This window comes from Corvus kubaryi, unplaced genomic scaffold (assembly GCF_017639235.1).
Source record: "Corvus kubaryi isolate FWS band 111438036 unplaced genomic scaffold, C.kubaryi_AGA036_p1.0 37334, whole genome shotgun sequence".
NCBI classification, from domain to species: Eukaryota; Metazoa; Chordata; class Aves; order Passeriformes; family Corvidae; genus Corvus; species Corvus kubaryi.
In genome coordinates, this window is record NW_024581108.1 from 20,084,005 (window position 1) to 20,107,765 (window position 23,761).

The 23,761-nt window shown below is 37.8% G+C and overlaps 1 protein-coding gene across 6 annotated transcripts in view; it reads right to left on the reverse strand.

The window, feature by feature from the left end:
• EPS15 (epidermal growth factor receptor pathway substrate 15) overlaps window positions 1-23,761 on the reverse strand; it is a 66,295-nt gene that overhangs the window by 2,699 nt on the left and 39,835 nt on the right. For 4 of the 6 annotated variants that reach the window (XM_042030673.1, XM_042030671.1, XM_042030672.1 and 1 more), the window contains 12 exons: window positions 18,658-18,730; window positions 13,840-14,001; window positions 13,004-13,201; window positions 10,929-11,126; window positions 10,295-10,369; window positions 9,866-9,956; window positions 8,548-8,583; window positions 7,592-7,728; window positions 5,909-5,978; window positions 4,641-4,717; window positions 3,984-4,146; window positions 1,089-1,267 (listed from right to left, as the gene is read on the reverse strand). In XM_042030673.1, coding sequence (XP_041886607.1) covers window positions 1,089-1,267; window positions 3,984-4,146; window positions 4,641-4,717; window positions 5,909-5,978; window positions 7,592-7,728; window positions 8,548-8,583; window positions 9,866-9,956; window positions 10,295-10,369; window positions 10,929-11,126; window positions 13,004-13,201; window positions 13,840-14,001; window positions 18,658-18,730 — 1,459 coding nt within the window. Of the gene's footprint in view, window positions 1-463; window positions 501-1,088; window positions 1,268-3,983; window positions 4,147-4,640; window positions 4,718-5,908; window positions 5,979-7,591; window positions 7,729-8,547; window positions 8,584-9,865; window positions 9,957-10,294; window positions 10,370-10,928; window positions 11,127-13,003; window positions 13,202-13,839; window positions 14,002-18,657; window positions 18,731-23,761 lie in introns of all 6 variants that reach the window. The other 2 variants (XM_042030675.1, XM_042030676.1) reach the window with 2 other exon arrangements.

Genomic DNA, 23,761 nt, shown 5'->3' on the forward strand with positions numbered 1-23,761 from the left:
TTAGAGGTTAGAGACTCCAGGTCTCTGCTTTGAGCTGCTGCTTTGGGAAATAAAAGCAGAAACACCTGAGTTTTCTTCGTAGTGCACTTAGTACTTTCAGTAATTGCAGCTGGAAAAGAATACTTTTTCCTTCATAAAGATAATAAACATTTTTGCCACTCCTCCAAACTGGCTTCTCAAACCCCCTAACTACTACCACAGATGGATAACCACATTTCAGAAGTTACCATGCTACAAGACACACCAACCAGTGCAAGTCTACTTTGAGAGCCTGACAGTCCTTAGTTTACCTCAATCAAGCACGTAGTTTATTAGGCCTGAACAGAAAAAGAGCAGTATGGACAAGATACTGTAAATGCAAATTGCATTTAACAGGTATCAGGCTTGAAAGTGAGATGATGCCTTTCAAAACTTCTACTTGCAAAAGCTCAAAAGAAAAAATAATATATAGGCATGCACAAACCTTTAGATTTGCTTCTACTGCTTGGACACCACGACTTCTATGAAATGAATTCTGGTTATAAAGAGACACTTACTACTTTTTACTTCATTGTGCATAAGTCTGGAATTCACTAACCATTCAAAACTCACCAAATTATATTTCATTAACATACACTGTTATGAGGCTGTTTATCAATATTTTAGTACATTAAAACTATGACCAAACAGTTCAGTGACAGTTAAATTAAAACCACATTTTGGTTTATTTTTAATTGAATAGTTAACAGTGTGCTCGTTATAGATTTATAATTTCAATTTGCTGCACACATTGATAAAATGGATAATCCCTAGGACATAGATATTTCTGAAATCCTCTTTTCTAAAAGCTAGGAGGCCTCCACGAAAAAAGGCATAAACCCAATGCAATTTAAACGTTAACTACAGCATTTTGCAGCATTTTGCAGCATTTTGCAGCATTTTGGTTTAGGACAGCCTCAGCTGCAAATGTAAACACTGTTTTGAGTGGAAGCAATATCCCTTTCATACACGGGATATGTTTTAATAATTTAAATTAGACTGAAGACTTCAGTGTGAACATTTCAAAGCTGCCGTTATACTGAAACAAATGTAAAAAGTGTTTTACTCACAGTACTGAAGTTTGCAAAATTGTTGGGGTCAGCCTCTTTACTGATGCTGGTGGGAGCAAATGGATCAGAGAATAGATCTGCTTCTTGTTCTTTGGGAATGTCTGGGGTGGGGAAAGGCTGAAATGGATCGCTCGGTTTAAAGGAATCTGAAGAGTCTATTTGATTGATAGGTCTTTTCCCTTAGATTAAAATGAATTTAAAATGAATTTAGGATAGCAGGTAATAACATGCCAAAACTAGTTAAAAAAAAAAACATTCAAAAGCTACTTTGAAACAACCTCTTCCCACAAACTAGTGGAGCTCTAGCTTCAGAGGAAGGGTTGCCAATTGAAAAAATGAGGGTGCAGCCCACACTTTCTGAAAGGGTAATCAGGTAAAAAGGAACACATGTATGTTAATGAGTCAGGAACACAGTTATATATTAATGAACTATTTTGGAAAGAGAATTGCTAACAGTTTTGAGCACCTATTCTGTCAGCACAGTATTGTTTTCTGGTTATCAACTGCCTTTGATCATTCCAGCAAGGCTCTTTTATTATTTGTTTGAATCAAGTTAACACAGTTTTTACTCAGAGACCAGAAATACATTACACTTGTAAGTGTTCAAAACACCATATCCTCTCACTATGCTAAGACTAGGAATTTCTGCAGTTTAGAACAAGGAGTATGATAACAGACAATCACAGGCTGAGCTGTTTTGTTAACGCTTGCCAAAGTAGTTGCAAATAAACAGAATTAGGGACAAACAACCACTTATCTTGTTGGGTTTTTTCAGCTTAACCCCAGCCAACTTTCAACACCTTTGAGGACATTAACCCAAATGCTTTCAGGAACAGCTGAGCTGAATTTCATCCCACCATTCCCTTTGTACATTACTGTTTACACAAGAGTTTTCAGTGCAGTATTTTGAATTCTACTACCAGGTTCTGCAAGTGGTTCCACACTTGCAGTGGCTGTGTTTTAAAACTTGCTTCTGTTTCCATTTCAGATTAAAACTGCGGAATTGAACCGAAGTGCTTATTACTTCATATATCACTACTGAAAACTAGTCTAAAAATTATTTTGTAAGAGCAAAAGAGATTCTCATCTGGCCATGATTTAGAGATTTGGAGAATCTGTTCCCATCCCCTTGGGAACATATGATTTACTTACACACTTCCCAGATAACCCTTCTATCTCTCTCACTGATGATGTTCTATCTATGTATCACTGATGACAATATTGTGGCTGCCCCATCCCTGGGAAGTGTTCAAGGCCAGGTTGGATGGGACTTTGAGCAACCTGCTCTAGTGGAAGGTGTCCCTGCCCATGGCAGGGGGTTGGAACGGAATGATCTTTAAGGTCCCTTCTAACCCAAACCATTCTATGATTCTACAATTCTGTTACCTGAAAACAATGCTTGCCTATTTCTTAAAATATGTGGGAGAAGCAGCTCCAAGTAACATCCAGGGAATTTTATTTTTGCATGGGAAGGGTTAATAATTGTAAGAATATAAAATACACAATCACCAAATCTTCCTGAAAATCAAGAAATGAGGGTGCTTATCAGTAGAGAGGCAACAAATTCAGAGGCAACAGCCCTTCTACACATTTTCCAATAGAGAGAAGAATTAAAAGAAAGATTGTTGGATATTTCTTTGAAAAAGCATTCTATTGTTTCAAATCAGACCAAGGGAGTCATTAAAAATAATTACATTTAAGTACCTCAAATTTTATTTCCATTAGGAAAATAATTAAATGGGAATGGTTATCAAGATAACCACATTTTTAACTGTGCATATCAAATCAGCCTATTTTTTTCAAGTCATCTGTTGCTAAGGATGCTGCTGTTTCACCCCTAGAAGCTTGTATTCCAAAAGTGCACCATGTCACAGCCACTCCCACACAATCAAGTCAGGAATCCTTTTTATGTTTAAATAAGGACCAACACCAAACATTCCAATACCATCACTTGCCATGTCAGCTGTTTCAATGTTATTTACAATGGAAATTATTACTTGCAAGGCATTAGCATGAACCAGATCTCACACCAACATTAGAAATTAAACAGCTGAGTTTAAACTTCAGCATGAGCACTCCTGTATCTACTGTGTTCCCATTCTTTTGAGGAAAAGATGAATATATGTTTAAGTTTCATGCCAGAGTTTTTCAAAACACCTTAAGACTCATCCATATAGTGTAACAGTGAAAAAAATGATGCAGTAGAGTTCATAAAGACAACGAAACAGACGACAGAAAATTTTAAAGGAATACTAGAAATATATTTTCCTATGTTTGCAAAAAAAATGAGAGTGAGGAGTCTGTTGTAACATGGTCTTGTTGCAACCACAAGAAGGTGTTGTTATCCATGCTAATCATAGCTTTTTCTGGAAAGCAGAGTGGTTTGTGCCATGGAGCATCCCTCAGGACTCCTCTACCACTGAGGAGAAAACAGCCCAGGGAACTTAGGTTTATTACTGTTACTGCTACAAAGCTCTGGCAAGGCCACCTAGAAAAAGTTAACCTGAAAACCTGAGCCAGGCATTTAACCCTATTTAATTCATTTTGCATTTGTGTCTGCAATGTATAAAACACACTAAATTCTCGCTTTAAGCATAATTTAATTCAAGATTCACAGCGTATCACATTAGTAACCATTTAATTTGCAGCTATGCTGTGTTCTTGCACACATTTCTAGTAAGTCTTTTCTCCTGTTTTCTAAATCCTTTGTCTCTTCAAACTATGATCCCAAACACCATGCCAAATTTAACTCTGAGGAAACGACCAAGAGATCAGGAATGGACTTGTTCCACATCTTGCTCATTCATTTTAAATTCAGACCCTTCGCCCTCCCCTCATAATTACTGTCTCTCTGCCAACATGAAGCAGCTGATTGTTACCAGTGTCAGCTCTTACCAGGTGGTGGTGGACAGGGCCTGGTGGGAGTTCCTGTCTTAGGGGGCAGTGCAGGAGGAACATCCTCATTTTTAGCGGGTGGTTCCTCAAATAAGTTTTTAGTTATGGTGACATTGCTGACAGAGCCTGACGTGGAAGAGCTAAAGGGATCCTCATTGTTGGCCTTCAACAAAGAAAACAGCAACACACACATTTTCAGTGCAGTGCTACTAGACATTCTCTTCAATAATACAGTATTAAATTAGAACTGAAAGTTTGGACTAAGACTAAAGAAAAGACTTTTGTTTGTTTTTACACATATCCACATACTACAGAAGATTGAACAGAAAGAAAAATCAGGAATGGCTACTGTTACAGCACTATAAAGTTGAAAGCAGTTAAACAGGAAAAGTACTACTTTTGCTGCTAAACACAGCAAATTTAAAAATAAATAGGTAAATTATAGTATCACTGGAAATAGAGAGAAAATACTTATGAAGCTGAAAAGATTGCATTCTTCACAGAATCGCAGGACAATCTGCTATCAAGACCTCTTTTTCAAGCAAGTCAGCCATTATAAATGTTTAGTAGTGGCAAAACTGTAATGAAGCTGAGTAAGCTCTGTCTTTTCACCGCAGTTTCATGCATTTTCTGTGAGTAGCAGCAGCTTCATGTTACCTTTGACAGAGTGCTGAAGTCAGCAAAGCCACCTTCAAAGGATTCGCTTCCAAACAGGGAGGCAAAGGGGTCTGTAGCTAAATACAAATCAAGCAAAGAATAAGATTAAAAGTTAAATATGAAAGACTGAAAAGAAAAATCCCACTACAAAATAGCAACTATCACATATTTTGCAACATAAACTAATTCAAGTGAAGTATTTTATGAGGTGAGCACTTCAAGTTTTAAGTAGCTTTTTCAAAAACCCTTAAGTGTCAACTTCCAGTTAAGAATAATAAATCTCCTGAACAGGAAGTAATTCAAAAGAAATACTGATATTATGTTTTCCTACATTAAAAAAAGTGAAATTCCACTGAAAATATCAAATAAGCATACTACTGGAAATGTTCTACTGAGATACATGTATGTATACACACAGAGGTGTTTTGTGTGCATACACCCATAAATATACATATACAGACATATATATATATTTATGTGTATATATATGAACATGAACCAGAGCTCTTTTCTGACTGCAGACCCACTTGTGGAATCAAGTATCTGAACCTCATATCATCCCAGTCTAATTCATATGCTTTCATTCTCATGTGCCTAAAATTTGTGAAAACTGCTACTCTACTGTAGAGCAAGAAGTGCCATAACTCACTTCTGCATCTCTAAAAACCACCATTTTCCCCCTACAATTAAAATGAACAGGTTTACAATACAAAATCACACATGGATTCCTGTTTTGGATTATCACTTGTCAGTGCAGTTTAGGAAAACAGGAGTTAAGAGCCTTCCGTAGAACATATTTAGCCCTCACATGAGAGAGGGTCACAGAAGGAGCAAACTTGAGCAGTAAAAAATCTCAATGAAGTAGTTACTCTATTCCACATCTACTCTTGTAGTGCAGAGCTATCCTGATTTACTTAGAAAGTAACATGATATCTCAGAAAACAACTCTAATGGGAAGCAGTACCAACAATTCAAATAGTCCAAACGCTTAGATCAGGATATTGTCCCAGTTTTAGGTAAAGCAGAGGAACAGCTCTTGTGGAATCAATCTTCAGTGATACACACTACAGATAAAGAGTCAGTTTTGGTTTATAAAATTAACCCTTGGAAACAGGCAACTTATGTCACACTTTATAGGAAAATTCAGAAAACATGGGAAATCCCTAAAATGCTCTGTTGTAAATTCAGTTAAAAAACTAGAAATTAAAGCAAGGAAAAGCAAATAAAAATAAAACTCAAGAAACTTGATATGTATAATCTACTTTTACCTAGATCATTTGATGTAGTAACAGTGGTTCCACCAGGAGCAAAAGGGTCATTCTTCTTTGATATCTCTGTCTAAAATAAAAAATTCCTTTGGAGGGAAATTTGTTTTTCAGCTTAAAAGATTCTTCAATCTAAGAATACAGTCACGATTTATTTTAGTTTAGAAGTTTTAAGATAACACATTCTGGAAATAGCTTTTATCAGCATCAGTAAACAAGTCTGTCAATAGAAACTCCTCCTCTCTGTTTTGATTAATACTTTGGAAGGATGGAAAAAAGGTACAACATGTGCAACATACTTGGTAATAGCTAATGCAACAGTCAAGAGTATCTACCACTCATTTTGGTCTCAGATTTCTACAAGCAGAGCTATCTTCAGGAAACTATAACTACAAGATTCCAACACTCCAGAGATGTGTGGTAAAGCATTTAGGATGAAAGCATAATTTCAGAAGTACAGATCTCAAGAATCCACTGCTAATCCCACACCACAGCTCTGGCCTCCCTTTTTTTTCCTTCCTTTGGACTGTAATAAGACCAAGAATTGGTTATATTAGAACATCAAGACTTTGAAAAGGATACTGTGCCAAGTATTAGAGATTGTAAAAACCTAATTTTTAAGGCTGGAGGTGTAGACTGTGGTGTGTAATATGACCCTGAGATCTGCACAACGTGCACACCATGGGGATGGGCAGGACCACCACTGTCAGGTGCAGTGGTTTCTCACTCTCTTGGCTGCTGTGGGTGCACCTCAGGCACACCCTACAGCCACTTAACTTGCTTCTTAATTCACATGTATCTTTGAGACTTATATATGTCTATGCAGATTCTATGCACACACAAAGCTGGAAGTGAGGCATGAACAGAAACAGCACTGAAAAGGAAACAAGATGGCAAAAGAATGGAGACAAACTTAATGACATGAAGAATTACAACTGCTTAAATTGTCTTTTGTCTATCAGCTTTAAATATTACACATTCAACAAGTTCTAGTGTACACCAGAGAGGGTTTTATGCCCAACTCTACCATATTAAAGGCTCAAGACTATTCAATAACTGCTTGTTTATAATGTGAGCAACTAAAAGTTACGCTGAAGTACATTTGAAAGAGGTACATTAAGTAGGAATCTCCACATTATGAGAGAGCTTTGATGATTCTTATTAAAAAAACCCCAGAACACAATAAAACCTAAACATACACCTACAGAACAATTTGTCTTTTCTGAGGGGAAACCCCATACACCACATCAGATTTCAGATAAGAAAGAGCACATACTTCTTGATGCTATAGAGTGTGGAGGCAAAAATCAAGTGTCTCAACTAAACTTGGTGAGGTTTATCCTGCGTTTCTTTCAGCTAACTAAGTTCCACCAACTAACAGAGCTTAAGTCATTATTGTTAAATAATGACAGAGCTTAAGTCATCACTGTCAAATGCTCTTAGCTGTGAAGCAATGAAGATCCACAATGAAATTATTTTAAAATGTTTTTGTTTTTACTTCTATTTCATCTGTGACTATTTCTAGAAAATAGGACACAAAAAAGACAAGACAGAGCCAGGGGATCAGACATAACCTTTATATGATTTCTGAATATCAATTCTTTAAAGCATGTCTAAATGTGAAAAATAGGTTATTTTGTCCAAATCACACATACAAAGCAGTAAAAGGTGTGACACCAAACTTACTGTGGTATTATTACTGTTGTCTGTAGAGCTAAATGGATCAGTGCCAGCAGTCACAAAAGGGTCGGTGGAGGATTGTTTGAAGAAAGAGTCAGCTGCAAAAGGGTCTGAGCCTTTGAAGGGATCACCACCAAAGGGATCTAAAAAGTAAATGTCCTTAACATTTCTGCTTGCTTTACTTAGCTCATATCCTAAAAACTGAACAATATATCGCTTTTTTCATAGTGCTACAAAGTGACATGTTTAAGGCCAAGGACCTTTAAAGCATGAAATTCACCTGTGAATAATTTGTATTCTTTGATTCAAAACATCAGACAAGCCAACATTTTCTGCACTTCATGAAACAGTAGTTCCAGAATCATCTCAGCATATAGGTTCTTTAACCAAGTCCCCTAAAAATGGAGCATTTTACAGAACTTATTGTTTCTAAGATCTCTCCTGCCCTCCTCTCCTGCACTCCCCAAGGCCAATTGATGTTTCTTATTTGGCAGTATCTTACTATTGCTTTCCCACTGTTATTTAGCTTTTTTGCCACCAGTAACTCCATTCAGGCCCAAGCAAACAATGCAATGACATTGCCTATACAGTCAGTCTAAATAGAGACTTCCCACCTTTTCAATACTTGATTCTAAAGGAAGTTGGTAAGTTAAGAGCCTTTAAAAGAGCACAGTCCAACTACCTTGCATATAAAACAGGCACCAAGAGTTTGAGGCCTTCTGTTCACCACCTTCACATACTTAAATTCCAACCAAGGAACTTCCAACAAGAGCAAAGTTCACTGGCAATGGACTTCTCTGAAAAGCCGTAACACAAGCGGCCAGATGCTAATGCCACATATATCCTATAATGACTTTTTGTGGCATTTCCACTTACTTTTCTCCTCTGAAAGTGGTGACACTTCTCCCCACTAGCAAGAACCATTTAGAAAAACGAGCACATTACAAGTTATAGTTACTTACCAATTTTTCCAAAAGGGTCATCTTTGAAGGGATCATCTGTTCAAAAGAAAAGCAAATATTCATTAAGCAACTTATTACCATCATGAAACACACACAAAAGCAGCCATCTCCAAGCTGCATTTCCATTGGCTGTTGTCCACAAACACCCACATTATGCAGTATTACCACTGCAGTAATCCAGGCCAGCTACTGAGACGAGTCCCAGATTTGTTTGATTGTCACAGACACTGTGGATGATAGCTCCTAAGTGTTTACTTCAGTACTGGATGCATGATACCAAGTCATTTCTACTTCCTCATGTAAATCTGAGAGACAGATACTCTGTCTCTTAGATGTAGGTATCTACCCCGAATATACTGAGTGCTCAAAGCCCTAAAGTTTGGCTCTTAACAGACAGACCTTTTCTCTTCTGAAAGAAAGGCATTGTCAAGTGCTGTAAGACCACTTCAGTATAAACAAAAATCAAGCAGGATCTACACAGAAACATTCAAGCTGTTTTAAATTAGTTTAATTTATTCATTAAAAATATTGAATCTGCACTGACATTCTTTCAGAAGCCAAGTGATCTGAAACAAATTTAGGTTATTTTCCTTTCAAAGCAATACAAGCTAAATTGATCAGGCCATGTTGATCTGAAAGCATGTTAAATCATATTAATGTGGCTGAAAACATCTGCTTCAGCAGTTAACTCAAATTAACTCCCCTTCCCCAACTGGCTCCATATAGGCAGATCATTCCATCCATAAAACATAAGAGCAGAGCAACACCATTCGTCAATGGCAAGTTCTTAAAATAAAGCCCAGCACTTCCACAAGATGAACAGATGGTGCAGTTCCACATTACCTTGTTCTGAGAGCCAAACTCACCAGAAGTAGGCCACAGCCATTCATTCTGAACCACTCACACCCTCCCCACAGCACAACCCAGAGAACCCTCCACTGACCTGTTTGTGGATTGGGGCTGTAAATCAGATTAGTGACACCACATGTATCACAAGTATGCCCACACATTTACAGCCAAAATGCCACCAGGGCAGGGGCAGGGAGGGGCTGGGTAAGAGACATGCTCAGGAAGAGCAGTGAGGGAAAGGAGCAATTTTCAGAACTCATTAGGAAGTCCAGATCAAGGAAGGAGAAACATCCCGGAACTCTCATTTCTATCACTTCTATTTTTGTAATGCTATTGGCTCCACACTCCTGTCACTCACACATCTTCAGATTTATTCTATAAAGAGCAGTCTCAAGGTGCAGATGAGTCTGACGTGCTCACACAAGACCCGTTTCTGCAAATCTGTACTTAGACACAAATGATTACTTACTGCCAACAAAAGGGTCAGACTGGAAGAACTCTAAGCTGGCTTCAGAAACTAGATCAGGCAACGGATGAGATTCAGCATCAAATGGATCTTCCTGGGCAATGCAGACATAGAGAAACGTATTAAATTTTTAAGACTTGCAAGGATGGAAAGCACTTATGACATCTCCTGTTACCATTCAGTAGTTTCTTAAACCTTAAAGCAAAGAGACAGCTGGAATTCTATATAATTCATCAATGGAGATCCAAAATATTTTTCAACAACCTGCCTGCTACATGAGACGAAATGTTTTCAAGACATCACACTAAATAAAACCAGTAAGAAGAGACAATTATTCTTATACTGTTGTATGACCATCATGCAAGCCTGAAACAGTTTAACCACGGTTTTTTTTAACCTACTTTTTCCTCCCCCAAACTTGAACAAACTCACTTTTTTAGTAACAGTCGCAGCTGGGGTCTCTTTCTCTTCTCCAACAGAGACTGCTGTTTCAGGACTATTCCTTATCTGTACAGGGATAAAAGCAATTCACCATAAATAAGTAAATAAAAGACTGCACAACAAAATTTTAAGTTTTAAATAGAATTACAGAATACACTAAAGCATACTTTAAGAGGTTCATACTTATTATAGCACATACTTTAGTGTTCCATAAACCCTGAAAAATTTAAAAAAAATAAATCAATCACGAATCAACTGAGACATAAGGAGGAACATTTAAAGCAAGACAGTTTTAGATTTTCTGTACTTTTCCTTATTCTGCTCTCATTGCACCAAATGCAGACAGCTGCTCTCCTTTAATGCTAATTCTGCTATTCAATTTATGATATTTTGCTTTGGAAATAAATACAGACAAAATGTTATTGCCACTTTCCAGGCAAGCTAAAATTACCCCCTTTTCTGCTTATGAACTTTCAGATATGTGGAAACGCAGTCCCTCAGAAAAACACCCATAAATTTCAGTTGTGCAAGTGTTTAAAAACATAATCAATCTTAGTACATTCTTAACTTATTCCAATTTCACAGCTGCAATGCATCGTGATCAAGCAGGCAAAACACTACTCACTGGAGACACACTGTTTGTTTGTTCCTCTTCTGCTATACTTTCCCTCTCAGCATTGTCATTAAGGTTTGCAGTTTCACTGCTGCTGTTGCTAAGACTAGAATGATCCATAGTTCCATTAACAAGTGTATTATGGGGCTGAGAGTGCCAACTAAATTGGTTATTTTCCAGTTCTTTCAGCTCAAGAAGCTTCGTCTGCACCTGCGAACAGAAATAAATGTATTTGCATCAGTATGCCAGCACATGGAAGCCAGTAAATATGGCCATCCCTTCCTAAATACAAGGTGGGTGATACATGTCTGAAAATCTTATTTAGAAAAACAAATATAATAAAAACCTGTTCTGTCAATCAAAGGGTGAAATTTGAGAGATAAGCAGAAATCCTATTTAGCAGAAGTGCAGAGTGGTTGAAGGACACCTTTTGCCAAGGAAGAAGACTGTCACTGGCAATACCAAGTCTTGTTGTTACTCAAACTCATGAGAAAAGTTGCAAATGTTTCAGGGGTTTTTTGTTTGTTTAGTTTTACTGGGGAGTTTTGGTTGGGGTTTTTTTTCTTATTTTTATTTTGGGTTGGGGTTTTTTGTGTGTGTGTGTGGTTTGGGTTTTTTTCCTAAATTATGTATTTGCAATTTCCTTAAAATTAAAAAGGCTGCTTTATCAGAATTCTCATCTTCTGAGAAGGAACATTACAATTTCATTATCTCCCACATGACTTCTGAAGTGTACAAAAGCCAAGTCATGTTCCTAAGCAGACACTTATATCAATATGTTATTATTTCAGCAATATTAATTATTAGTTAATTAGTGCCTTCCAGCAAATATTTACAACCAATCTGCCAGTTATGACAGAATTACTGGAGCTGGCAGGTTATGCAAAAGGATAAGCTTAGTTCAGATATTTGGGTGCCTAAATCCCACTGAACGCTGCTACATCAGTCACCTAATAGAGTTCTCAGGGTGTCAGCAAAGACACCACCAGGTGTCTTTCAAATTAACTGACCTCAGACCAGCCACTGGATAATCTCGCCTAAAGCACCAAAGCACCTACTGTTCCTTATTTGTGAGTCAAGAGCAATAAAATCAGGAGTACTGTTATAAAACCTAGTAAAAAAATGTCAGTGGTACAGTCAAGCATAACCACTCATATTATCAGTCTCAAATCTGTTCATGGCAAGCACCTCTTGCCATATAAAAACACTGAAACAGTATAACCTTCTCTCTAGCTGTGATGAAATGATGAAAAAATCCACTTGTTTACTTCTCAGTTTCTAAACTAAAAGCCATATTTTAAAATTATGAATGTTACAAGACTCATTAGCAAGTTACAGATGTAAATTGTGTGAAATGACCACCCCAAAAGTCAGCCATTTCTAGGGTTCTAAGGCAGGATTTTCCCTTTTGTTTTCAACTTGGTATCAGTGTTAGTGGCTCATACATAACACAGCTGGCAACAGGGAAGGAGAACCATGAGGAAAGGGTGTGCAAGTTCATGCATCACTGAAGTAATAACAAATCACTGATAACAGAGAGAAACTGAAAATGTTCCATGCAACAGCAGCCACCTCAAAGCACAGGGCTTGAAAACCAATGCAGAGAGCTCTCTGCTTCTCAGTGTCTAATCTCAACTCAATTTCTTCTTACATCCACCTTACTTCCCCCCTTCAACAATGCACTAAGTAAATGCTATCAGTAATTTTATATCAACTTCACATCAATTAAGGAATTGTGAGAGCGTGCCCCAGGCCACGACTGAGGATGAAAACCTAAATAACTACTGGACACAGAGAATTTAAGTCTGCAACATCCATTTTTCATTCATTACATTATGACAAATTATCCATAGAGTATAATAAATTAATCCCTTTAATTAATAAACTTGGAGAAAGACCATGAAGTATGACTTAAGTCTGCCTCTAAAAATCCTAACAACTACTAGCACAGAACATATGTGTACGTAACTAAAGACGAGCAAACAGTGAAGAAAAAAGGAAACAACGCCTTCCCCTTAAGACAAACCACATTAATGTTTGCCAGCTCAAAATATTTTTTGGGGGGTGGGTCTTTCACACTGCCTTACTGAATTGATTTCCTGTTGTGAATCCTGCAGATGTTGCTGAAGAGGTCCCAGCTGTGCTTTCCCAGACTCTATGCAATGCTCAAGCTCTGCAGTTTCTTGCTGCAGGCGACTCAGCTCCTCTTGGGCTTTGGTCAGTTCATCCTCATATGCTGAAATCTTTGATTCCTGACTTGTTATTTCAGCCTTCAGCATGGCAATCTAAAGCATGAATAACATTTCAAGTTAAAAAAAAAAACCAAACCAACAAAAAACCCACACCCAAAAACCCAAACAACATTTTCAAACACAACCAAATACTATTATTTATGATCAGAAAAAGGAAAAATATCTCACAGCTATTGCAGAGATTATAGATCATACTGAATGAACCGTTAATTCTCTACTGGTGTCAGTAAGAACAGATTATTTTAGCTGCTCTTCTGACCAACAGAGGTATTTCTAGTATTGAAAAGATAATTTCAGACATTAAAGAAATACAATAGCTTTATGTTAGAAAAAAATTACCTAAGATGATATATTTTTAACCACTAAGAAATCAGTCCCAGTAATTAAGTGTTTCTAACTACATTTATATGGTATTATAAAATTTTGCTAACTGTTTGCTCTAAACCTCATTTGTGTGCAAGTATATCTCAATATGTTGACACACTGGTTCTAAATTAGGAACAATGAAGTGAGTGATGTATTTCCTATGCTCTGTCAGTCACAAAACCTTGACACTCAGGCTATTTATTCATTAAAGCTTTTTCTCCTGCCCCAACAACTGTAACTCTGCAAGGCCAAGTTCTTTAAGACAAGGCATTTGTTCTTCCAAGGGCCTTGGCCACCAGACTTACCAAATGGGCCTCCTCTGCACATTTCTGCCTGATGTCATTAAGTTGTTCTTCCAACTTGGCCTTCTGCTCATCAAGATCATTAAGGGTTTCCTGTGCTTCCTGTTTCTGAGCCTGCAGCTTTTGCAGATTACTGCTCTCCCGCTTTACTTCATCCTGGAGATCCTGAAATAAAACACATCAGCTTTACCTTTGTTCCCTCTCTCCCCCTAACCACTGAATTCCGCAGTGCTAACCCAGATTTCAAAGTATCAACAAATTATCTTCCAGAAGCTGGCAGGGATACCAGACAAGCAACTCTCCTCAGATTCTAATTCAATGACATAAAAATAATCAGGTTGTTTGTGTTTGCTTTTCTTCAGTAAAACAAATCTCACTGAAGTATTGAGATCATGCACCAACACATGGATTAACTGTTTTCCTTACAGAAAGCTCAGGGTTTCATTTTGAATTTATAAGTTGTCTTTATTCGGGCTGCTAAACTGTCTCTGTCCTATGTTTTAGCACTATATTTTACTGAGTTTCTTATTCAGAACATGGACCTGTTGGAGCAAGTCCAGAGGAGTTCATGAAGATGGTCAGAGGGCTAGAGCAGCACCTCTGCTACCAAGACAGGCTGAGACAGATGGGGTTGTTCACCCGGAGAAGTGAAGGCTCCAGGGAGACTTTAAAGCCCCTTCCAGGAACTAAAAGAGGTTTACAATAAAGTTGGAAAGGATCTTTTTATCAGGGCATGGAGTTACAGGACACAAGGGAATGGCTTCACACTGACAGAGGGCAGGTTTGGATGGGATATTAGTAAAAAATCCTTCCCTGTGAGGGTGGTGAGGCCCTGGCACAGGTTGCCCAGAGAGGCTGTGGGTACCCCATTCCTGGAAGTGTTCAAGCCAGGTTGGACGGGGCTTGGAGCAACCTGGAATAGTGGAAGGTGTCCCTGCCCATGGCAGGGGGTTGGAACAAGATGGGCTTTGAGGCTCCTTCCAACCCAAACCATTCTGTGATTCTCTGATAATAGAAATTCTTTATTCTGCTCCTTTCCCCTTCAAAACCACATGGCCAAAAATAAGAACTGTTTTTTGGAGCATGGTGAAAGACCATTAACCCAAATGCACTGCCTCCTAGGGCATTCCTGCCCCTAATTTTGCAAGGATCAACCAAAAACTTATTTTCTGTGTACCAGTATAGGTAAGAAATGCACATTTCATACACAGCAATATGGAATCTTTTGATTTACGTAAGAGCAGAGATTATGTATCTTGTGTTTTAAGTATATTAAGTAGCATCATAAAATAATTAGTTCATTTCTGAACCACGGGAATGGTTATACTGCAACAAGCTGCAGAGATAACACTGAAAAACATGTCAAGAAAAGAAATTAGGAAGAAAGAATCGTCAAAGTCAAGAGGAAAAGATAATACAGGGAGATCAAAAAGGATTAATACAAAAGAAAAAATACTAGATGAAAAGAGAAGATTGCAGCCTTTCTGAGAAAATATGGCATTTGAAGGAAGAATAATCAACAACAGTAAAAAATGAACAAGGAGCAAAAAAAATTAAGAAGGATAAGAAAACAAGCAGACATGAAATTCTGATTAGATCACACATTTGTGTGCTGCTCTAAGCTACAATCCTGCTCTCCTTTTCTAGGGGTGTTTTGTTTGGGTTCTTTCTGGTGAGGGAGACAGTTTATCCATGTGTTGTGTGCTAACACCTCCACATAATGAGGACAAAAAGCCAGATAGAAATAGAAAGGCATATGGTGCAGCAGTCAGATGCTGGGGAATTAGGTAACCTCAAGACAACTGGAGGACTACCCAAAGATACATCATAGATGCTTTTATGTTAAAAAATCAACCACAAAACCAAGCAAAAAAATCCCCAAACCAAAACACAAAAAAGCCCCCCACAAAAACCTCCCAAATCGAATTTGAATTTCAGTGAAGAGTATGTCAGTATATAGCAGTCAGACTAGGAGAAATACTGGTTATTTCTAACCCATGAGAGAAAAAACACTGTGCACACAAAAAGCTCTTAGAGCAGCTACTGACTTGGATAATTGGGACACTCTTGATCCATCCATTTTATACATGGCTTTGAAAAGCAAGGATCAGCTGACACTTAACACAAGCAGTGGAGGAAAAAAGTAACAGCTTAAAGAGACTTCAGCCTCCTTTTTCCTACAGGAAGCAAGAATTCACATCCACATAAGCTAAATATAGATCACCTCCACTTTTCTCTGTCCTAGGCACAGCAGTAGAGAAGCAGTGAAGAGACCTAACTAAGCCTGATGGCTGCCAGAAGAGAAAAGAAGGAAAAAAACCCAACCAAACCCAAAACCTGTGGTGGTTTTTGTTCACATATGCACCTAACCACTCCAGAATTCAAGGCTGGAGTAGATACAATACAAAAAACTGGCTACAATACTCAAAGATACCTCTTCTTGGCGCCTAACCAGCGTGAAACCACCACAGTGAAGTAAACCAGGTTCCAATTAAGATTCAATTTCAAAGAACACCCTTCAGCATAGAAGCAGCATCTTAATGTTCAAGCACTGAATGAGATTCTATATGAAAACCACTAAGATACTTCAGGTGTTACAAACTGGCATTCTTATGGTAATAGTAACCGTTGTATTAGATTTATGATCATTATAACTCTTTATGCCAATATAGGGTAGGATAAGGGAAGTTTAGGGATCTGTATTTCCATGGACAACGGGTTTAATAATTTGCCAGGGCAGTACTCCCCAGAAAAAATCACGTGCTAAGAAATGTTAAGCCTGAAAGAGGACAGAAAAGTAAAACTTCATTGACTTTCTAATGGCATTGATGCACTGCAATAAAGAGAAAATCCAATGCTGAGGGGGATACTTGGAACATGGAACTTTGAGGGAACACCGCCCCTTAGTCTCTGCTCCTGAAGAGCTGATATTTTAATAAGCACATCAAACCCCATCAATAGGCTAATTTTCCTTACAACTCTTTTTCTGTCTTTGCTTTTTAGTACCTATTTACGTAGTATAGAAATTATTTTATAGAAGAAAAAGCTGTCATTCTTTCCCTCCTCCTATACAAATCAGTTTTGATTGATCACTGACCATGGTATATTTGAGAGTACAATTTGTGTCCATGGAAGGAATTCTGGTATCAGAAATCCTGAAGTGTGATGCCACAAAACAAGCTTGAAGCAAGGAGGCAGGTTAGAGCAAATTGGTTTTGCACACCGATCTTTAGAAATGCCTCCATTAGAATAAAACCAGAAGAAAAATCATGAGGCAAAGATATCCTTAGTCTGTCACATTATTCTCTGAAGTTCTAGAAAGTTTGTTGAAACATGCAGGTCCTCCAACAGTCAGGAATAAGAAAATATAAAAGGGCCAGCAGATTAAATAAATGCTGCAGCCATTTCCTGTTTGATCCTGGGGGTTTCTCATTTTTCTGCCAAGCCAATAACAGATTGTTCCTTCTCTGCAGACTGACAGAACTCTGTAGGCATGTTTAACAAATAGCTTCTGTGACCACTAACAGGTTAAAGACTTGAGACAGTTGCTTCCAACACCACTGCTCAGGATACAGAGACTCAGGCGATTCTGTGATGCTGCTGCCTGTCAAACACACACAGATGACACCGTAACATTCAAGGTAAGGTTGTTATCAAGCTTTACAAACCTTTTGTGCAAAGGCACCAGAGAACTCAACGCTCACATGAGCACACACAGATTCCAGAAGACGCCAACAAAATAATCTCGTGTGCAAAGCCAGAAATACCCCTGAGAATTCTGTGAACAGTGTGAAAGGGAATCTGCAGGGTGGGGAGGGGAATGACTGTGGAGCACAGGCATGGGCAACTTCCACACGCATTCCTGCAGCTGCTGGAGATGCTGCCAGTGTGACCAACAGGCCAGCATCTGATTATCTCCTCAAAGGTCACACTATTAATTATCATCCAGGCTCCAAGGATACTAAACAACCCTGCACAAAATTCACAACTCTTGTAAAACATCAGTTCCTTTTCAGCCCAACCAAAATTGAAATGCAGAAATCTTGCACTATTTGCTCTTAAGTAAAGATTATGGAAAATTATAGATTCTTAAAATAAATTTAGAAATAAATATAAGTGGTCAGATATCACACTGAAGATTGTTTTTTAAAACAGCAACTTAAAATTTAATTGAAATATTGCTTTGCAATATTTAATTCAGAGCTTGGCTAGTCTGTCAGCACCCTGAACACTGATGCTGACTGCATAATTTTTAACACCTGCAAAACATTTATAAATTTAAATTTTCTGATATTCTAGAAATTCAGTATCATCCTTTCAAATAAAAATCAATATATTCTTCTAAAAATTCACTTAGATTAGGCAAAATTAACTTGAGGCAACATTCCTCCCAAGCTGGTAATTACTGTGCCTCTTAAGAAGCAGCCCTATACATGAGTCCTTTTAATTCAGCCACTTAAGTTTATTAATTAATTTACAGTGCTACAGTGTCCTCTTTAGTTTTAATTACACAGTAGATAGTCTTGCTCAAAAAAAAAAAAGAAAGAAAAATCTATTCTTTTGTAATATTTTTAATTTAAAACTCCATGCATGCTACATATCCTAAAGAAGCCTGCACATTTATATAAATTTACACAACTACACCAACCCAAAATTATATAGAAAATATACTTCAAAGCACATTCTTTCTGTTAGCCACCAATTTTTTTTTCTTTTTACTGCATAAGTGACGTGATCTAAAGACTCAGTAATCCCACTGTCATGAAAGCAGCACATGGTGCAATATCAGGTGTCTGAAGAATAATTGGATGTTTTATTTACCTGGACCTCACTTGTCCTCTGCTTGATGGCATCTTCTTTCTCCTTCAGGTCTTGCTCTACATTATTCTTTTCCCTGGAAGACCAGCAAACAATGCAAGAATACTTAAGAACATCAGCTACAGCAGGTACAGTTATCCAGCCCCCTAAGCCTGTATCTCTCTTTAAATACATAGTGAAACATTAAATGGGAAAGATGTAAGGGATTTCTGCTTTCCAAATTATTTACAAGACAGAAGCCCACATAAGTGTTCTGCATAAACCCCCCCCTGTCTTTCCACCAACTGCACTCCAGTGCTAAGAATGGCTCAAAAATGGAAGGGGGCGGGAGGCAGAAATCAATGAAATACTGTCTCCAGTGATCTCACTGTTGCTATGGAGCACTTGTCTAATGAAAACTGCTAGGAAAAGTGGGAGGGATTGCATCAGATTCCATCTATTAACCCCTGCAAACACAGCAATGCCTGTGCTCACAGCAGCCAGGGAACACTCTCACAGGCCAATCGAGCCCATTAATGCCCTTTGCCTGTCAGATTTTGGATCCAGCTGTTGGCTGGCTTGGCTTGCTGGAATCACAATCTGTTCAGACACTCCACACGGAGTGATCTGCTGTGTCATATCAAGCCTGCCTCTACAGACATTTATTCAAGTTTAAGTGACTGCTGATGACAGGGGAATTATCATCAATAAATTCCCATCAGTCAGACATAACAATAGCTTTAAGAAAGGGAAAAAAACCCGTACAACTCAGAAGTGTTACTGTTATAAAAAAAATCATGAGTCTTTCTCTCTAGACAGCATATGGAGTCTTTTCTCCTTTCACTGATGCAGAAAAACATTAAGCATTACAGTTTTTACGTAATCTTCTCTAGATATTTATTTCCATAAAGATTTTGTTAATAAACCAACACACACACTAAAGTTAGAATTTGAACAATAAACCTAACATTTCTAATGAAATACCATAGTGAAAAGCTATTAGATTGTATTACTGGTATATACTGAAATGAAGAAACTTCATATTTTAATAGCAGATTGTTAATCAATCTAAAACTATTTATTTTACTGTTTACTCTTATTTAATATAGAAGAAAGCATTTCTGTGTCTGAAGCAAAGCAGGTCTACTCTAAGTTCTCTTTACTCAAGCTGAGAAAGTTTTGTTTACTGCTAAACCACACACAATGGAAATAAAAAGAACCCAGATGTCAGATCTTAACTGAACATTTGCTCTGACAAATAATTACTATAGACTATACTCTGCTATTATTTTTCTCATTATCTGAATAAAGAGAAGCTTCCTGATTATGCCCAAAGGGAAAGTTTAAATGGAAGGAAAAGGAAAGATGTGGAAAGAGGAACATGGAAGAACAAGGCTATTATATTCTGTTAAGTGTGATCCTTCAAGTTCCATAAAATTTCTCACTCTCCATTCATCAGAAACCAGAAATTCTAAAAAAATCTCTACCTTTTCAATCAAAGCTAGAGCACACTCCTCTAGGTCAATAAGCATCTGTGTAGCATAGCTGTACTTAGATATTTAAAGCATTGCAACACTGGGTTGAAACAACCTCTACTGCTTTGGCTTCAACAACTTTCCATGAACAAAGGTCTCAATAAAGCACTTCTACAAATCTATGTACAAATCAGGCTGAAAAATACCTTCAAGCCCTCAAACACCCATCAAGCACAGCCAACACTCATATATATTCTTCCTGACTGATGATAAAAGAGAGCAGGAAAATAAATACTTGTTATTTTTCCTGCTGGGGTGGGAAAACTGAGCAAGAAATAGAACTGCAAGCACTGTATGGTGAATGTACAGCCTTTCCACATTACTGTCACTGATGTGCCTAGGAGACTGTCAGAGATGCAGATCACTTCCTCTGTATTTCAGCACAAGCCAGGTACCTAAATCCTTGCAATCTGGACTAAGCAACAGGATTCAACACCCACCCCCTGGCACTTCCATGAGCCAAATCAGAGCACAAACAATGAATTGGAAAGAATCAAGTGAAAGAAGTATTGTCAGGCAGAACAAGAAAAGCTTGGGCAGCAGTCTCAGGCAACGGAAAACAAGCTGAGTGTATATAGTCTGCACGTAACACATCCCCTCCTCCCCCCAGAAATGCCTCTTTGTTTCAAAGAAAAGACAACACAGACCTACTTAATTCACTAATTCTTCTGAATGCCTCCATTTCTTTTACAAACTAGCTGCTATGCCTCTCTATGAATGCTCAGCAACTGAAAGAACCAAAAACAAGTAACAAAATTGATTTATTGGATATGACAGATTTCCTGGATCATAAAGTCCTTACTACATCCAAAAAAACAACCCCAAAAGAACTGTGATCTTGCCAACAAAGGACACTTGTAACCAATTCAAGCCAATTTTTGAAAGCAATACAATTTCCCTATGCATTTTAATAGTAGCCAGGTCAGGTGAACCTCGTATCAAATAAACTAAAAGCAATGACTAATAAATGGCTTCTCCCATGCAGATGCTTCATGATTTAGTAAATCCCTAAATTTAATACTAATTTGTGAATGGAGTAATTTATAAATGGGAACCAGCACATTGCAAATATTTGTCATAGTTGAGAACTGCAAAGTCCCTATGTCAGCAGAGGCGTTCAAGCCAAACATTCAACCCTGGCCAGGCTGAATCACCTTAGATACAAAAGCAAAAAAAATCATAGTTCTTTTCCATAATAAGATGATGACTACTCACAGAGCTGGTAGCATTATCTACACTCATAGTTGCCCAGTATTTCTTATTTTCACATCCATCTGTAGTTTTTGGAATTCCTAATGCAGTAGGAGTTCAGTTTGGTAATACCAGAAAACATGCCAAGGGTTTGCCTTGTTTCTTCCAACATTTGCTACTCCCAACCTCTTCTGCTGCAACAGCTCAGTTACTTGCAAACCAGAGGTTAGAAGAAATGATCTATCCTACATTAAAATTCTTTGCTTTGCTAAGGTGAAGTAGATCTCTGAAATTTGAAACAAAGTCTTGATGCAAGTGTACGGCAGGGACAGACTGTCCTGTTTTTCTGGGGGATGTTTTGCTCTTTCACTGCTATTGAGAGACCAACTCATTGAGAGACCAGCTTTATGGTCCTTTTAACCTGATGTATAATTCAAGACTATTTAAAAGTTGCTATCCAGCATACATGAAGGTTGACATCTTTGGTGAGATATCCCAAGTTAAGCTCAACTACTTCATGTGCTTAGAGAGGAATGCAGCGTCAGTAAAGCCTGAAGAAATTCTGCAAATTTGTGGGCCATAGCTAACTTCGAATGCAAGAAAGCAAAGCTGGGTTTGTTGGGGAAGAAAAAGGTTTTATGGCTCAAAAAAGAATATTAAGAACATCTGGTCCAGCTTCCCACAATGCTGATCAAAAAAAGCTTAAAATAGCTTTCTAAAAATATATTGCAACTGAAACAGAATTTAGAGACAGCAGTGCTAACAGGCTCAAAATGATGCAGATTCCACAACGTCCCGAGGTAAATTATAACCCCACCAGAGAGGGATTATCCTCCCCAATAAGTGTTCTGCACTTTATTCTTCAACTGATCCTCAACCTCCACCTTCCTGACACTGTATTTATCAAATTAAGGTTAACAAAGCTATTGGCCACCAGACATCTTTCCCACACAAACTACTGAGCCACAACAGCATCACCTCTGTATTCTTTGCTCACTGTCTCCAAAAACTGTTTTCCACACATTGTCATTCTTTGGGCCATTTCCTCTCCTGGTGGTTTGGTTTTGGGTTTTTTTTGGGTTGGTTTTTTTTTTTTTTGAAGTGCACTTCAAAAATAGATTCAATTTCTATTACTAGGTCACAAAAATGCAGCTCTTGGACACTTCTCAATGGAATCAGAGAGTAGAATTGTTATATATTGAGTCCAACAACTGAACAATCTATCTTGTTCAATAATGAACAAAAATAACTTCAGTTTAAATTACATTTTTATATGACAACTATCAAGTCTGAAAGTGTACTTCGCCAATTGTAACGTGGATTCACCAAAAATGAAAAGTTTTCTACATTTAGCACATTGTTAATCCCATTCTGTTCTAAACCCCTAAATCATATCAATTTCCCCTTTCTAAAAACAAATACACACTAGCAGTTGCCCTACCCTGTCTTCAACAATCTAGTATCATTCAATTTAAAATAATTGTCAACGTATATTTGCCCCTGAAAAAATGGAAGCAGTGACTTTTCAAAGGCCATGGTTCCTTCATACATCATAGTAAGAAAAGAAAACAAGACTCAAACAGCCTGGCTTGCATGTTAGGCTGCAAGCCCACCCACTGAAAAGCAACTTAATCTAAAAACTCATGCCAGCCAACAATTTATTTCCCTCTAAGATACTAGCAGCAAATATAACAGTTACAATCGTACTTCAGGTCAATAAATATGAGTGTCCACAACTGGAATTAATATAACCTTAAGAACAGTGGAGGCAGAGTAGGGAGAAGTAAGGAGGCAGTGGAAGTAATAAGAGAGAATAAGCAAGTGAAGTGAAAAAATATTATGCATTTAGGAAACAGACTGTGCTCTGACACACTGCCAAGTTAAATCATTCCCGCTAGTGACGTGAATTAGAGAGGCAGATTTCATCATGACAAAGCACCCTCACTTAAAAAGTAGGAGAATTTACTGTTCTTAATAGAATTTTCAGTAGATTTATGATAGTAACAAGAAAAACACTGGAGAAAAACACTTGCTGTTTCAAGAGCATGACCAAGACTATAGAAAACATATGAATTTGATTTTCTTAGTCACTTGAAATCATCTTAATTACTTTAGAAATAATTAATGGAATCCAAGGGTCTGCAGACATCAAAACAATTTTTCTCAGTCCAACAGTTTATTTTACTACACAGAAGAGAAGTAACCCCATCTTTACCACCATCAAAACCCTAGCACAGGTCCATGCACAGTCATCTTCCCACTCCCTGTCCTGCATACATACTGATCTTTTCCATCTCGCTTCCTTACTGCCACCAGAAACAAGTCCTTAGAATGCCCTCTACAAACAAAACACAACTAACACCCATTTCAGTATTGTTCCAGCATCCTAAAGATTTGCTCCA